Source organism: Bos taurus, chromosome 1 (assembly GCF_002263795.3).
Source record: "Bos taurus isolate L1 Dominette 01449 registration number 42190680 breed Hereford chromosome 1, ARS-UCD2.0, whole genome shotgun sequence".
NCBI classification, from domain to species: domain Eukaryota; kingdom Metazoa; phylum Chordata; class Mammalia; order Artiodactyla; family Bovidae; genus Bos; species Bos taurus.
This window is the reverse complement of record NC_037328.1, coordinates 42117396-42133805: the sequence shown is the minus strand read 5'-3', so window position 1 is coordinate 42133805 and position 16410 is coordinate 42117396. Positions and strand designations below refer to the sequence as shown.

The 16410-nt window shown below is 39.2% G+C and overlaps 1 protein-coding gene and 1 long non-coding RNA gene across 3 annotated transcripts in view; one reads left to right on the top strand and one right to left on the bottom strand.

Annotated features, from left to right (window-relative positions):
- The window catches only part of CRYBG3 (crystallin beta-gamma domain containing 3), a 127163-nt gene that overhangs the window by 63856 nt on the left and 46897 nt on the right, over positions 1 to 16410 (bottom strand). The window contains exons 4-7 of the mRNA XM_002684681.6: positions 3108 to 9111; positions 1680 to 1724; positions 1321 to 1436; positions 167 to 314 (exon numbers count right to left, since the gene is read on the bottom strand). Coding sequence (XP_002684727.3) covers positions 167 to 314; positions 1321 to 1436; positions 1680 to 1724; positions 3108 to 9111 — 6313 coding nt within the window. The remainder of the gene's footprint in view (positions 1 to 166; positions 315 to 1320; positions 1437 to 1679; positions 1725 to 3107; positions 9112 to 16410) is intronic.
- On the top strand, positions 6422 to 14710 carry LOC132345493 (uncharacterized). Of its 2 annotated transcripts, XR_009494856.1 has the most exons (4): positions 6422 to 6509; positions 7170 to 7809; positions 9569 to 9648; positions 14281 to 14710. It is a non-coding gene; the product is annotated as an uncharacterized lncRNA (long non-coding RNA). The 2 variants fall into 2 exon arrangements; XR_009494859.1 differs by lacking the exon at positions 14281 to 14710 and having other exon boundaries at positions 9569 to 12059.

Here is a 16410-nt window from a genome sequence, read left to right as displayed (position 1 = left end):
TAATACTTTATGCATATCTAGTAAAAAATTATCACTATGATAATGAAGATTAACAAAATTACCACAATTATGATTAATAGCAACTATTTCTAAGCAGTGCTGGGCCAAAGTACAGCTTTACTACATGACAAATGACACAAAATTTAAAAATCAACTGTTCTGTTACCTTTAAGACACGTTTGATAGAGCCCAACACAAAGTTTCTTTGTGGATGCTTTCTGTTCTGAAGAAGCCAGTCACGATTTAACACCTTTTCTCCTTCCTCCAGAACACATTTCTGACCTTGGAAATGTGGTTTCTCATATAAAATCCAGCTGAACAAATATAAAAAAGCATGATCAATTATAATTAATCTTCTAAGAAATGAGACATAAAACAAATATGAGAGTTATAAGTCACAGACTACATTGTCTATTCAAATTTAAAAATCTGGGCTATTTTCTACTACTAGCATATAAACCTATTTTGAAACAATGATGTACGCTGAGCAAAGAGTCTAAGAAAGAATATAAGTGCACACAACTTACAGTGCTTCCTAAACACAGCACCACAATCTACGCTTGGGCCTATGTTTACGTATACATACATTTTACAGATGTTATACACACATTTACATTAAAAACAATAGCTTAAAAATTCCAAATTCCACTTCTACCCTAATTTTCCTGTTGCTGGATAATAAAGCATGTGGGTCTCATTTTATTATTTGAAAACACACTAGATCACACTGCTTATAACCTGAATACTGACCAGTGGGTAACCCAAACACCGGACAAAGAAATTCTGGTCCCCGTATGTCCATGAGACATGGTCCATAATAACAAACGAGATTTTCCAGCATTTTGGCAACCCACTCCAGTACTCTTGTCTGGAAAATCCCATGGACAGAGGAGCCTGGTAGGCTGCAGTCCATGGGGTCACAAAGAGTCGGACACGACTGAGCGACTTCACTTTCACTTTACGCCATACAAAGAATCCTTCACTTGTCGCTTATGTCAGTGATACAAATGACTTTAAGCACGTGGCCTTCACATTCCTTACCATCCCACAAATTGTGAACTCATTTTCAAAGCTATGTCTCATTCAACTGAAGCATTCAACTTGTCAAATCTATCCTGCTAATCATGAAGTTACGAAATAACTGCAGGCTGTAAATACTAAAAACAACCTATATTTTCTAATTAAGTTATAAAACTCTAATGATGTTTCAAAAAATTATCTGGAGAGAAACAGATGCAACCTTAATACAAGAAAAACATACAGCATAAGCAGCAAGAAAACAACTTATGGGGAAATATAAAATTTTAAGAGATCTCTTACCAGCCCCTTACAACTTTTATCAGTACCCCATTCGGATAAGACCAAGATGTAGCATCAGGAATATTACAGTAGATCTCTTGTTTATATTTTCTTCTATGGAGATCATAGATAACCATCTGCAACATATAGTAAGCAGGCATAATAACTAATTTTAAGAATGCATTTAAAATTCTAAAATGTCCTAGAATACAGAAAATAAAATATCCTAAATACAAAAAAGTAAATACCACTTTAGATGCTAAATTCCTGAATGAAATAACCATTTACTAAGTCAGTTAAAAGTTTCTACCTTAAACTCCCCAAACCTAAACATAATCTTACTTCTTTTATTTTAGCCTATCTAAGAAACTTATGCTTACCTTTCCAGGTCTTGGGTTACATTTCAGAGTTTGTTTGTCAACATTCTGAAATAATAAAAGTGGAAGAAGTGAGCCATAAGAAACAAACATAAAGATAGTTCACTTTCTTAGCAGTCACAAATCCAATTTATTGCATATTTGTTTAGTGATCATCATTACAAGGTGAACTTCTAGGTATTACAAGGATTAAAAAATAAGTACAAAGGAAAATAAAGCTGTGTCTCTGTCCTCAAGAAGCTTACAGTTTGGAAAGGAGAAAAGACGATCACATTTCCGTGACTCTTCTGGTGAGAGATTAGGTTAAACCCTCAGGTACAAAACAATCAAAATGTCAAGTTAAGGAAGTCAAGAGAAATGGCATCAGCATGGAGGTGAGGTGATGGCAGACAGAGGTTCCCAGGAGGCTTGTGTGAGGAAGTGGTATCTAGAAGACCTTGAAAAACAGGATTTCAGTAAGTGAAACAATGTGGCAGGCTGGTGCAGGAGTAGTAAAGAAAAAAACTTCCAGGAAGAGAACATCTTGAGACAAAGTATAGACATCTTAGAGGGTGTGTAACCAGAGCACAAAGTGAGGAGGCTGAACAAACAAAACTTGGGGACCTTGCAACACAGAGTGAAGAGCTTGCACTTGACTTAATAGGCAACAGGAATCAGTAAAGAAACATTTCTGCAAAGCCCAGCCTTTCTTTTAAAAGGACCTTGCCTTACAAGCAACTGGCTGGTATTCAAGTATTAGCATTTGCTACTAAGGGTATTCAAGTAAAGATATAGCCCTTGGGAATTCTAAAGGAAGTTCCATGATCTTGGGAATGTCAGAAAGAAATGTCCCAGGTTCAGTGAATATTCTGTAGTAAACATTCAAATATTTCTAAGTTGAATAAAAGTGTAACTGAATTTCAAGACATTTTCCAGCTATAATGTTTTCATCTCCTTTTTCTCAAATTAGTCTGCTCATTGCCCTGCTAAGTACGAACAAAAACAAGACCAAGTACAGTGAGACTGTTGTCAGGCAAACACTTGAAATATTTTAAATATTTAAAATATTTTTAAATATTGCAGAATCTTTTCATGAGACACATTAGTTCAATGGAAAGTGACAATCCTTCTACATTCAATACCTTGAGAAATTCAAAACGTTGTCACAATTTAGTTTGAAGACTAGAAGTCAGCAAAGAACTGAGATTATAACTTGCTTCTCTCTTATGCCTTTTAAATTCTGATGAAGCAATTTTGTTTTCTCAAACATAACAGTCCAGCTAAAATACATGAGGTATGATACACTTCAACTAACGAACAAAGTAATCTCTGGTATTTTTTTAAACAATCTTTATACAACCTCAAAACACTGATTTTCCTAATAAGCTTTTAGGTTATTTCAAAGCACTACCCAAAACACTACTTCACTAATTAATAATTATAATAACTTACCTCTGTGAATGGGCTTAATCGGCCAGGGGTGTCTTGAGTGCGGAAATACTTTGACACTGGTTCCTGAAAAATTCCACCAAATCTGGCTCCTTTTTCTGAGGAATGGGTTTTAGAGGTCTGCAAATACTGATGATAAGCACTCTTTAGAGAAGAATGTAGTTTGGAAGTAAGGTCAGATTTTTGTAGAAATGAGGCCTTTTCTGGCCATAGACCAATCTGCAGATTAGAGGTCGTAGGCTCATTTGACATCACATAAGAATTCTTAGAGACTCCAGTACTTTCCCGGTCATCATCAGAGCAAAATGTAAGAGAAGAATCCGGCTGCTTGAAGGTAACAGTTTCCTGCCTTTGAGCTCTCAGACTTCCTTTATGCAGTGGCTCTTCCTCATCTTCCTCTTCTTCCTCTTCTCCGCCCTCCTGTCTGTCATCTTCATCAAAATTCATCTTTAAACGCTCTGATACTGACTGGAGAAGCGATAATACAGAAGACGGCTGGCTTGCATTCTCTCTTGATTTCGAGGCACCATGACGACCAGGTGAGACCTCGCTGGACAGAATGTCCTCCTGAGAGCTGTCATCCTCGTAAATGGGAGACAAAGCCAAGGGATAGATCTTGTACCTTTTGGCCTCTACCGATAAGAATGTTTCTGAACTGTCACTATCAAATGCATCACCTAATTTGGCTTCCTTTTCAAAATGATGGACGAGGTCAGTTCTACTTTCAGACCTTTCACAGGCGAAGACAGGCATGCTGTTGGGAGCTGTGTGAGGAATCAGGAGGGAATGTGTTCGTCTTACCTCGGTGGTAGTGTACTTGTCCTCATTTTGGAGGGGCTCTTCATACAGTATAGTAAAGGAAGAGTTTTCTTGCTCCTCCTGAGAAACGAAGGCTAAGTTAGGTTCTTCCTTTTTGTCTCCATACTGTAGGTCTCTTACTTTCTTATATACTGTAGTAACAGATGTTTTTCTGTCCAGCCTTCCCATGGTACCCTCAGGTTGAAAGTCCGGCACTGCTAAGGCTGGGTGGCCTTCATTATCCTTACTTAAGGTAGGCGATTCATAATCCCTGAAGTACGAGGCGAGTCTAGTGTCACCCGCTATCCAGCCTGTCTTCGTTTCCGTAGGCTCTTTCTCCACTTCTCCACCACTTCTGTCAGCACCCTCTTGGTATGCTTCTTCAGCCTCAGGTATGGGAGATGTGGCCTCTGCCTGTGTAATGGGCAACTCCAGACCTGTTCCAGGTATTTTCTCAGAGCTGACTGCTGTGGGAAACACTATGTGTTTCCTGATGGTCCCATCAGAATCTTCTGGGAACGTGCTTTCCATTTCTCTCTTAGAGGGTGTGGACAAAGTTCCCCTACTTGTCTCCTTCATATCTCCCTTACATATTTCGAAGGAAGCAGGTACTGCCTTCTGGGGTGCTTCTTTCATTTCTAACACAAAAGGAGGCATCATTTCAGTTTTCCTAATAACCCCTTCAGCACCATTTTGGTAAGTGTTTTCCAAGTCTAATAAAGGTCCTTCAGTCTTTGCAGTGATCCCCTCACCATCTTTTCGGTAGACATTTACCACTTCTAATGTAAGGGACATCACCCCAGTTTTGTCCACCTTTCCTTCAGCATCTTTTTGGTAAATACTTTCCATTTCTAGTCTGGCAGGTATTGACTCAGGCTTTTCAGCAGTCCCCTCAATATCTTTTTGGTAGATACTGTCCATTTCTGACACAACCGATGTCATTCCCGTCTTACCAACATCCCCCTCAGCATGCTTTTGGTAAATATTTTCCATTTCTAATGTAACAGGTGTCACCTCAGTCTTTGCAATATCCCCTTCAGCATCCTTTTGGCAAATATTTTCCATTTCTAAAGTGGCAGGCAATCCCTCAGTTTTTTCAATATACCTCTCAGCATCCATTTGGTATGCTTCTCGCATTTTAAGAATTTCAGCTGTTGGTTCAGTTTCTGAAGTACTCAATTCGGCATCCTCTTTATGTGCTCTTCCCACTTCTGACATTGGGGGGACTGCCTCATATTTCATAATATTCAACTCAGCGTCCTTCTTATTTGGTTTTCCCATTTCTACCATGGAAGGTATAAGCTCAATCTTTCCGATATTTACTTCAGTGTCCTTGTGTATTTTCCCTACTTCTGACATTGCAAGGGATGTGCTTTTGTTACTGTGTCCTGGCAAGCTTTTTTCAGATAAACATACATAAGTATCAGACAAGCTGCTTTTAGATGTCCCAGGTACATGAGTGTCATCATTCACAAATGGAGGCCATTTGAAATTTAATACAAGAGTTCTTGTATCCTCTGTCTCAGGTTTGTGATTATCAACACACTCTGTCCCCATTTTCTCTTTAGAGTCCTCCTTGAGGAACGAGTGTGTTTTTGCCTTATCATCTAACCCTGTAAGGGGTATGTTTTCAGCTAGTAAAACAGTATCTGATTCCTGCAAATTTATACTATCAGACTGCCCATCTCTAGTTCCTGAAAAGGGGGATTTCTGATAGAGAACAATTTCTCTTCCTCTTATTGACTCCGTGTCACTACCTAAGTTACTTTCAGCAAAGAATCTACCTAATACTTTCCCACTGATTTCACATGTGCTTTGATTTATGGCCTGTTCTGACACCAAGAACTCTCTTACCATATCACATGGCTGAACACTATCACTCCTCAGAATTTCTGAAGTATTAGCCTGAAGTTCAGAATCCGAGGTACCCTGAGCATCATTTGCTACAGTTTCTTGGGCTGAATAAATAATCTGATTGACTAATTCCCTAGCTCGGTCCTCTAACAACCAACATACATTCATTTTATCAGAATTAAAAAGGAGACTGTTCTCACCAACCACAGGTGAAACACAGGCCTTTTCTTCCCCTTGGACTTCAGGTATGTTTTCCACAGCCTGCTCTTCCAAATGCTCTGTGGACTGGATCTCTGTCAGTGTCACTTCTGATGGGTTTTTCTCAGGGATGTCTTCTTCCAGGGTACCTGGATTCATTATGCTGTCTATGGCTCTATGTTCCTGGCAGGTACCGACTGAGTGTTTGGATTTTAGCTCTTCCCTGACAGAATTAAAGGCCTCCCCAATCAATGTAACAGCCTTTTTACAGAAATCACTCTCGAGGTCCAAAAGTTGGGCATGTGCTCTCTTCCTTGCTTCTGTGTGCTCAGCAGAGGCCTCAGAACACTGCTGGCTTGAGCTGTTAACTGACGCTGGGGTCCCAGCAACTGCTCCAGTCGCTGCTTCTAAGGGATTGTCAAATTGGGCAGCGGTTGGGAAATCAAGAGATACCATCCCAGTAGGATCTCCCAAATGGTCCTGAAGTGGGGTGACTTCTGCCCCTGTGAGGTCAGATGTTTCTGATTCCAGATAAGAGCTTTTAGGGTCCAACAGGTTAGTTAAGGAGGCACCTTCATGTGTGACATCTATGGGAACTTTTACAGAACTAAAATTATTTGTGGGGTTATATGAACTTCTAACCATGCTAACTTCAGAGTTACTGGAGGAGGAAGGCAGGCTGTGAGTACCACCTCTTAGGGAATGGGCATCCTCTTTATTTCTGGGAGATGAGGCTCTCTTTTCTGTTCTTAGCACAGAAGGATTAGGAAGGAAACTTGAATCCTCAGATGCAAAAGCCTCTTTTCTCAAACTGATACCAGAACCCAGAAAAGGTGACTTGGCTTTTGTGCTGTCAGTTTCTTGGAATTTGGGGGAAGTATTAGCTAAGCTGAGTTGTGAAAAATCAAAAATCTTTTTGCTCCCACAAGGAACTGAAGGTGGATGGATGATAGAAGCCCTGGCTGCACAATTCTGTGCCACTTGCCTAGTAACTTTCTCATCATGAACAGGAGGTGAAGTCTCAGGTCTATTACTCTGGAGACAAGCAGGTAGAGCACGGCAGGCTCCCACCTCTGTTCCCTGTACACCTTGATATTTGGAGGCAGAAGGGGAAACCTCAGTTTGGCAACTCTCTTTAAGGCTGGCATCTAAGTATTTCTCTTTAATTTCCTCATGATCCACTAACTGAAAAATTTTGTCCTGTTCAACTTCTAGGGAAGTCAATTCTGATAAAGCAGGATTTGCTGGCACACCTGTGATGTCAAGTGGGGAAGAAATTTCATCCTGAGAAATGTCTCTGGGCTCTGTTCGGGTAACAGGTATCTTGGAGAGACTTAGAGTTTTTCCTGTTTCAGAATGTGACTCAACAGGAACATTGTTCTGACCACCAATGTCAGCTTCTGGTAACATTTCTGCAATGCTATCAGTTTTGGTTTCCAAGGAGAAAGAAGAATCAAGCTTGTCTGCAGTGCTCTCACTTGCTGCGGTGCTTGATAGCACTGACTCTGCTTTCTCAGGGTCTTGAGATAAGCTTGCAGGCTCAAAGCTCAAGTCCACTGCAGTTATGTCGGTGTCACTGGCTTCAAGATCTAGTAGAAACTGGCATTTCTCCCTGTCAGGAAGAACTTCCTTGGATTCAAGAGCTGTAGGTGCATACTTAGAATGAAGGCCTGCAGGGAGACTCTTCCTGTCCGTGGCCTCCACATGATTTGCCACATGTTCTTGTTGACACTGAGGAGGCTGACTGGAGATACCAACAATGTTGACATCTCCAGTTTCAACAAGCACAGAAGAACCTTCATTCTTTAAAATAGGGATATCCACCTGGCTCAGCATGCCGACTCTGGAAACAAAGGTAGGGTGTGAAGCACTGAAATCTGACTTATGGCCAAGGCTGGGGGATGTCCTGGCATCAGGTGATGCTATGGCTTGTTGAGGACTCTCAGAGTCAAGAAGGGATTCTGAAATGTGATTTCTATTAAGTTCAATATTCAGTTCAGGGGCTATTTTATTTTCTAAGCATGTTACAACTACTGATTCACTGGTGTGTTTTACAGAGGCAGCTTCCTTTTGATTCATCCTAAAGGGAGGCACTTTGCCATGTGGCCTAACAAGGTTTTTGACTTCTGTTAGTAAAAGTAGGTCAGTATCTTTGTGTAGTGACTCAATTCTATCTTCTGGAGCTTTGACATGACTTGAAGCAGTGGGTTCCTCACCTGATGTATTTTCTGTTTCTGGCTTGATTTCTGCAGGAGCCAAATTTTTCTGTGTGTCTTGGGCAGATGATCTGTTTCCAGCATTTACAAGTTCTGTGTCTGTTACAGCTTGTTTCTGGAAAGCCATGGAGCTGGTGTGATTGGCAGGCTGCTTTGATGAGTTCTCTACCGCTTGCTTGTTAGAACACTTACTCTCTGGCAACTGCAGAGCTTCACGCCTAATTGATTTATTTGGACTTAGCAAATCTGCACTTCTAAGTGTGGTAGGGTCACTCCCATCAGATTTACTACAAGAGAAGTCAGCAACAGCAGAGTTCTCAGCCTGCACTGGTGTTCCATCACTCATCACGGAGCTGGTTCGTTTTACCACAGTTCCTGGTGTTGCTGTCCTCTCCAAGTCCGGACTGTAAGGAATTTTGCTGCTGTTACTTTCTGTACACAATGCTGAACATCCCAAATTTCTGTCAGTCTGAGAACCTGGTGCACAACTCAAATGGTGCCGTGAGTCAGAATCTCCAGCAGTGGAGCTGGAGCTAGTCACAGAATGGGATGATCTACTCGTCTCGGGTCCCCCAGGATAGGCTTTGTTTAAAACACCCCTAGAAGAAGCCGTGTTGGCTAGTCCTTGGTTGTTTGTTGAATGGCTTCCTGTGTTGAGATCTCTTTCGTTATCATCAGAGTCTTCTAACTGGCCTTCAGGCCCTTGTCCTTTCACAGGTATGCCTGTGCTAGCTGATGACAGTAATAACACCATTCCAGCCTCCATCTCACTCCCAGGGCCACGATGTGTGCTTGTACTAGAGTCAGAACTTGCATTTTCTCTGTCTAAGGGATTCACGGTTTCGGACACTGTCTGCTGCTTCAAATACTTCTTAATTTGTCTGGGGCCTCGGTAGGTTGCATATGTTACTAAAGGCCTCTCTGATTTACCATCCATTTGCCTGCAAAAAGAACAGCATGAGAGTATCAGGAAACATAATTAGTGACACTTAACAGCAATTCCAGAAATCACGGTGAAGTGTATCTTTCAAATGCTCCTATTCTTAATATGTCTAAACTTGGGAAGGAAATTCTTGAATGTTTTAGTTCAGGCTGTCTGTATTAAGCATAATACAGATTTGACCAGCAGCACAGGAATGTCAAGCCAGCCTGAATGTTTGAACTCCTCAGAACTGTCCCTTTCACTTGATTATGTCTGTCTCTCCCATGGTGATTAATGGAGAGAACATGGGCTGACAAACCTAAGGCTTAGGTTCTATTAATAGTTTTGATCTCCAGTGAGTGCTTGACTAGAAGGAACCACATTGCCTTCGTGCCTCATATTGGTATCTCATGGCTACATCACTGATTTCTGCACCATATCAGAGTATCATAGCAAGTTTCTCTTCTTTTACTTAGATGTGAATTTGGAACAGCCGCTTTTAGCACAGAGGCAGAGAAGTTGTAAAGAAAACACCTGGCAAGATGTCTAGCCTGCCGTAAGCATTCAGCATATAATTAAGCCAATAAATGACAGAACTGCCTTAAAAATCCTCTCTCCTGTTAAGCTCTTCAGAGATTCAATTAGCATGTGCTGTGTTTAGTCACTCAGCTGTGTCTGACTCTTTGCAACCCCATGGACTGTAGCCTGCCAGGCTCCACTGTCCATGGGGATTCTCCAGGCAAGAATGCTGGAGTGGGTTGCCATGCTCCTCCAGGGGATCCTCCCAACCCAGGTCTCCCGCATTGCAGGCAGATTCTTTACCATCTGAGCCACCAGGTTAGCATAATGAGTATTAAACTGGCTGGGCAAATGCAGAAATAAAAAAAGATTTCTAGCACCAATTCCCAACTTTTTCCTCAGCTCTAGACTACAGTTCCTGATATTCTCAGCATCCATTGTTCTGGAGAATCTTATCTCTGGGAGCTCTAATGCTATGCTACGCTGCCTTATGGTCTTTCATACACACCATTCTTTCCCCTTCTTCCATGCCAGCCCCAAGACAGAAACTCATACCCTCCAAGACTCAGATCCCAAGTTATTTCTAACGCAAACCCACCCTGGGACCTGTTTACTGTTACTAGAATAGGCAGTTAGCCTCTGATCTCTGGGTACAAACGGCCCTGAGCACAGACTTGCCATAAAAAGATCTATGTACCAATTTATTTCCCTACTAACCTAGTTACTGTTTGAAGACAGATACTATATCTTCATCATCTTTGTATTTTTAAGTGCTCTACAAAAGACCTGACAAATGGTGTATGCTTAATAGCTTTGTGTGAACTAATGAATGGCTTAAGTAAAGCAATGATACTAAATGCTAAGCGATTTGTTTTCGACTTTCTTAATTGGATCAAAAAAAACTGATACAAAAGTGCTTTCAGTTCTGCATACTAGTTATATTTTAGTGTCTCAACTACAAAAATGTATGGTAGAAAAACCTGATGCATATTCCAACGTTTTCAGGTTAAACATATAATTAACAAAACATTATAGAACTCATAACTCATAACTAGGAAATCCAGTTATTCCAATAACTAAACATGATGTTTTTTTCTCCTCAATTTTAAAGCAATACCATGAAGAATGATAGATTTGTCTGCATGATAACACACAAAGCAAACTTCTGAGATGTAAAATCTTCATCACCTGGCCCCTTACAAAGTTCTTTAATTTTAGCTGAAACTGTTTATTTCAACCTATATAACTGCTGGCCTCTAAAATCCTACCGCACCACTATTATACAAAATTTGTATTGGTTACATTCGTTTATTTTTACTGTCCATTTTAAAACAGGTATAGGAAATGTGTAGAGAAAAGCTTTGCTTTGGAGAAGTGATTTTAGCTGCTGCAGGAGTTTCAGGCTAGACCAAAGACAGTTATGAAACAAAGTTAAAATGCTGGATAAGGGAACCTGTCTAAGAGAAAAACACATATAGGTAAATTTATGTCATTGGTAAAATCCTATTTTAAAGTGCATAAATTATTCAGAAAGTACAAGAGCTTTTCAAAACAATATATCAAGATCCAGAAGTATGAAAAATGACAAGTTTTGTTTGATTTTTCTTTTAAAAGTTTTTACGTTTTATAATTAAAAATCTACTTTCAAGACTGCAGTGTTTCCCCTCCACCCCAAAGATCTCCAAAATGTACATGATGTCCAAAGAAACAGCCCATGAGAGAGAAGGATCCGAAGTTTATTCTTCATGTGTAGTAAAACTTAGGTTTTCTTACTACCAACACCATCCTAACCATTTTACTCTATATCAATCCTTGATCTAAAATAACTTCTACTAAAATAAACCACAGAGAAAAATTCACTCCAAGAAAATTTCAGTTCACTGTAGGAATGCCTTTTGGTAGTTTTGGAGTCCTTTGTAGGGGGGGGTGGCAGAATAATTATTTTCCATTTGGGGAGTTTTCTGGGTACTTTCAATGGAAATGATTAAATTGATTTATATGAACTCGTTTAAATTTCTGACGAGATAATCTCCGGCAGCACCCTGTATGGAAATGTTACATGCTTGTAACTAAAATATGCACTCTTTATACTAAACAACTACACTGCCACGTTTAAAGCACTGAACATCAAAGTCGCAAGCTTAGCTTCATGTATTATAATTAGTCCCTGCAGGTACTGATGAGCCAGCCACACTCACACTCTATAAAGGGTTAGTCATGCCAAGATAGTCTATTTTCTACAGTGTTCTTTCACAGGCTGTAGCTGAGTCTTCACAATTGAATAGTATTAAGAATGTAAAAAAAAAAAAAAAAAAAGAATGTAAAACTGTCCTTTGTTAAGTTTTTCCCTAATTAAGAAATAGGAACAAAATGGAAATGTCAAAAAAATATAACTTTACAAATAAGCTAAATATGGAAAATTAAAAAGGTTTTCACAAAATAAAGAATGTATTGTCATGTGTTATGTAATTGTGCATGGGATGTGTAGCTTTTCCTATAAAAGTAGAAGTATGTGATCAGAATAATACTAATAGAAAAGTAAAATATCTAAAAAATTCAAATATTTAAGGGAATAGATGTACAGATTGAAAATGTGAAAAGGTTTTTATGCATTTCAGCCCAAACATACCTACCTATCATGTGAAGGCTTACTAAGCCTCCAGGCACTACACATGGCTGTGCTCTATCCTGGATACATCCCATACATCTGATACTACAAAGGTCAACCACGGACATGCATCATTCTTCAAAGAAAATTCTGTAAAAGCCGCCTGAAAATATTAGTGTTAGAGGAAACATCTACCTAATTCACTTTTAGCAAGTATGATTAAGCTACTTTTTCAGCATTAAGATTTATTTTCTTTCAAATTATATAGTTAAGAATATCTTCTCTCACAATAGGGAAGATTTTTAACTCTTTTATGTAAAGAAAAGCTGTAAAACCAGCAATTAAAAAAAAATCACGATAAAGTTTTGACAGAAGAGTTTCTCATGATGATAGGAATCTGCTGAAAATGGAAGCATTATAGAACATTTTCAAGAATTTCAACCCAATAACAAAGTAGCTTCCTATACAAATTATACCAGAAGGATGAGTTAAAGTATGGAAAGCAATCTAAAAAATGTTACCAAACAAGTTTACTTAAAGGCTTTAAGGATATTAAAAATGAAGTCTATATAGTCAACTATACATAAAAACAATACAAAGCTGTTTATTATTTTTAATTAAGTGAAGATGAAATCATTTACAATGCTTTTTGATGAGGATTTTTTACAAACACACTTCAAATTATAGCTAATAACTTGTCTAAAATTTGAAAATTGTATTAATAGTGATTAAAGTGATGTGATGTGAAAGTCATTCAGCCGTGTCCGACCCTTTGTGATCCCATGGATTATACAGTCCATGGAATTCTCCAGGCCAGATCACTGGAGTGGTAGCCTTTCTCTTCTCCAGGGGATCTTCCCAACCCAGGGATCTCTAGTAATTTCAAAAGTATAGATTCAATTTTAAATAAATTTTTATATTTGAAACATGCTCATAACTGACTCAATGAACATGAATTTGAGAAAACTCTAGGAAATAGTGGAAGACAGAGGAGCCTGGTGTGCTGCAGTCTGCAGGGTTGCAAAGAGCTGGACAGGATTTAGGAAGTGAACAACAACAACATGTTCTTAATAAAAATGAAATGTCCATGCTTTTAGCAAATTCATATCACAGAAATAAAACTTTAACCCTTAAAATGCAGATTCTCAAAGTTATTAGTAAATATCTTCTCCAGATGTATTACTGAAATAATGTTTAAAATCAGGTATAAGCAGACGGTAATTATACTGTCAAAATGTATGCTATGCTAAGTCACTTCAGTCGTGTCTGACTCTGTGCGACCCCATAGACGGCAGCCCACCAGGCTCCCCCGTCCCTGGGATTCTCCAGGCAAGAACACTGGAGTGGGTTGCCATTTCCTTCTCCAATGCATGAAAGTGAAAAGAGAAAGTGAAGTCGCTCAGTCATGTCCGACTCTTAGCGACCCCATGGACTGAAGCCTACCAGGCTCCTCGGTCCATGGGATTTTCCAGGCAAGAGTACTGGAGTGGGGTGCCATTGCCTTCTCCACTGTCAAAATGTACTATTAACCAAAACAGTATTTGACTTTTATATAATAATTCCTAAACAAATTGACAGTTTTTAACAGAACATTACTAAGACTATAAATAATTCTAAACCTGATAACTTGTAGGATTTCTGAAGCTGGGCTGGAGAAAGCCTGTGCCTCAGTCAAAATGGGGGCCCAGTGGTCTTTCTCTTTCCTCTAAGAATCACTGTTCTTTGCTGAGGTGGTTCTGGTGAACTGCCTTAAGCAATTATTCTATCATCAAGGAGGGTTTTACTAAAAAGAAGAGGCACAGAATCCTCTTCCATTTTCTGTTGTCTAATATCAAAGGAAATAACATGACCTACTAATCAAACTCAAAGGAGAAAAAAGAAAAACCACAAACCTTTGATTCTACTCAATTCCCATGTAACCTCAAAATATACACCATTTTAAACTGCTTTAGAGACAAAAAGTCACTTGGAGAGATTGTTAGATGGCTGTTGGGCCCCACTCCTAGAGACTCTGATTTAGTGGGTCTGAGTCAGACAACCTGCATTTCTAATGCTTCCCAGGTGATGCTGATCCAAGGACTGAACTTGAACAACAGCACTGCTTTGGATAATCCTTTATCATGGACGGAGGAGCCTGGTAGGCTACAGTCCATGGAGGTCGCAAAGAGACGGACACGACTGAGCTACTTCACTTTCACTTTATTATGATGCACCCTAATTTAACCATTTGTCTGCTATTGGACATTTGTTACCAATGATGTGTTCCTACGTATGTTTCAGTAAACACCTTTGTATATCATTAGTAATAACCTACAAGCTTCTCAAGGTTCCTGATACATGCAGCCCTCCACTCACAGCACTGTATATGAGCATTAGCCAAGTCAACTCCAACTCCTACAGAATATTATCACTTATTACTGTTATCAGTTTAGTAGGAGAAAAGTTCTCACTTTAGTTAGCACTTCCTTGATTGCTAGTGAGAATAAATCTCTTCCTCACTTATCTGAATGACTTGTTTTTATTTGTCCATTTTATTCTATTGGTGAGCTAACTATAATGCTTGTCAGTTAAAGCTTTCTCATTTGCCAATTTACTGTATTGCTCATGGTTTTTGGCATAAGAGAGTTTGAAAATTGGAAGCAATTTTGTCTACTGACTTTCTCTTTCCAGATACTTTCCATTGCTATCATGCTTAGAAAACTGCTTCTCACCAAAATAATTCACACTTAGATGCTTTTAGTTTTGTATGTTTCTTAATCATTTTTATTCTACTCTAATATAAAATGACATGACTATCCAGTTTTTATTTTTTTCTCCCAATTGTTACCCAATGTCCTCAAGTTTTCCTTTCTACATGAATGCATAATGCTGTCACATTTGAAGGCTCAAATCTCAAAACATATAAAGGTCTATTTCCAGACTGTCTATTCTGTTCCATTTAAGGATCTAGCAAATATTGCGCCAGTATTATGACATCATTTCAATTAATGTAGCTTGATGGGCACATTTTAAGATCTGGCAGGGCAAGTCCCACCTCAGCATTCCTAATGGACAAACCTGAATCCACTTGGGGTCTCAGTTCTCACAACCATAAAATGGGCCTGTGCCTACACCTACCTTAAAAGCTTACTGTGAGGAACTGACTGAAAGCACACATCTGAGGACACTTTGAAACTACAAAGGATTACACAGTTCTAAGCTGTCATCTATATCTGCCTACGGTATTGATGATCTCTTTAAATAACAAGAAAAGTAGAGGTTCTCAAGTAGAGGTTAAATTAAAATCAATGAACCAGATCCTTACTAGCTATGAATGAATACTTATACGTTACACAAAATGTCTAATGCACTCAACATTGTTATAAACATTTTCTGATTAGAAAACATTCATTCTAGCTCATTTGAATAAAAGAATAACAAGTTAGTGCCCATTTGTATGTCAAAGAAAGAAAAAAGGGGTGGTGAAATGCTCCTTAAATTTGTGCAAGATTTGTTTCTTGGAGCTGTGAGAAAGGTTCAAAAGGCTACTTTTATAAATACAGTCAATTTCTTCTCTTAATCCCTTTAATTGGATTCCACAAAGAAATGATATTGATAGAATGTGAACACAAATCATAGGCCTATCTTTGTTCCCAAAAGGCAGATACTGAACACACTGCCTGACTACAGAAGAATTCAGACAACAGAAAACATTCCCATTTAAAGAAGTCTTAAATCAGAAATAAATCTTGTGGGCTTCCTTGGTGTCTCAGTGGTAAAGAACCTGCCCGCCAATGCAGGAGACATTGGTTCGATCCCTGGTCCAGGAGGGAACACATGCTGTGTGGCAGCTAAACCCACGCGCCACAACTACTGAGCCTGCGCTCTGTGGCCCATGCTCCGCAACAAGAGAAGCCACCGCACGAGAAGCCTGCGTACTGCAGCTAGAGAAAGCCTGTGTGCAGCAACCAAGACCCAGCACAGGCAAAAATTAATAAGTAAATAAAATTATTTTTTAAAAAAGGAAGTAAATCTTGTACTATAACAAAGTTAGCACCTAAAAGATATTAGTACCACCCACTAAAATAGCTCAAAAGACCCTAGATATGGTATACAGAATCATGTAATTTTTCACCTAGTAGCAGGGACATAACAATATTTTTTCAAATCCCCTTAATCAACAGTAGTAGAACTGAGGCTAGGTCCAAAAGC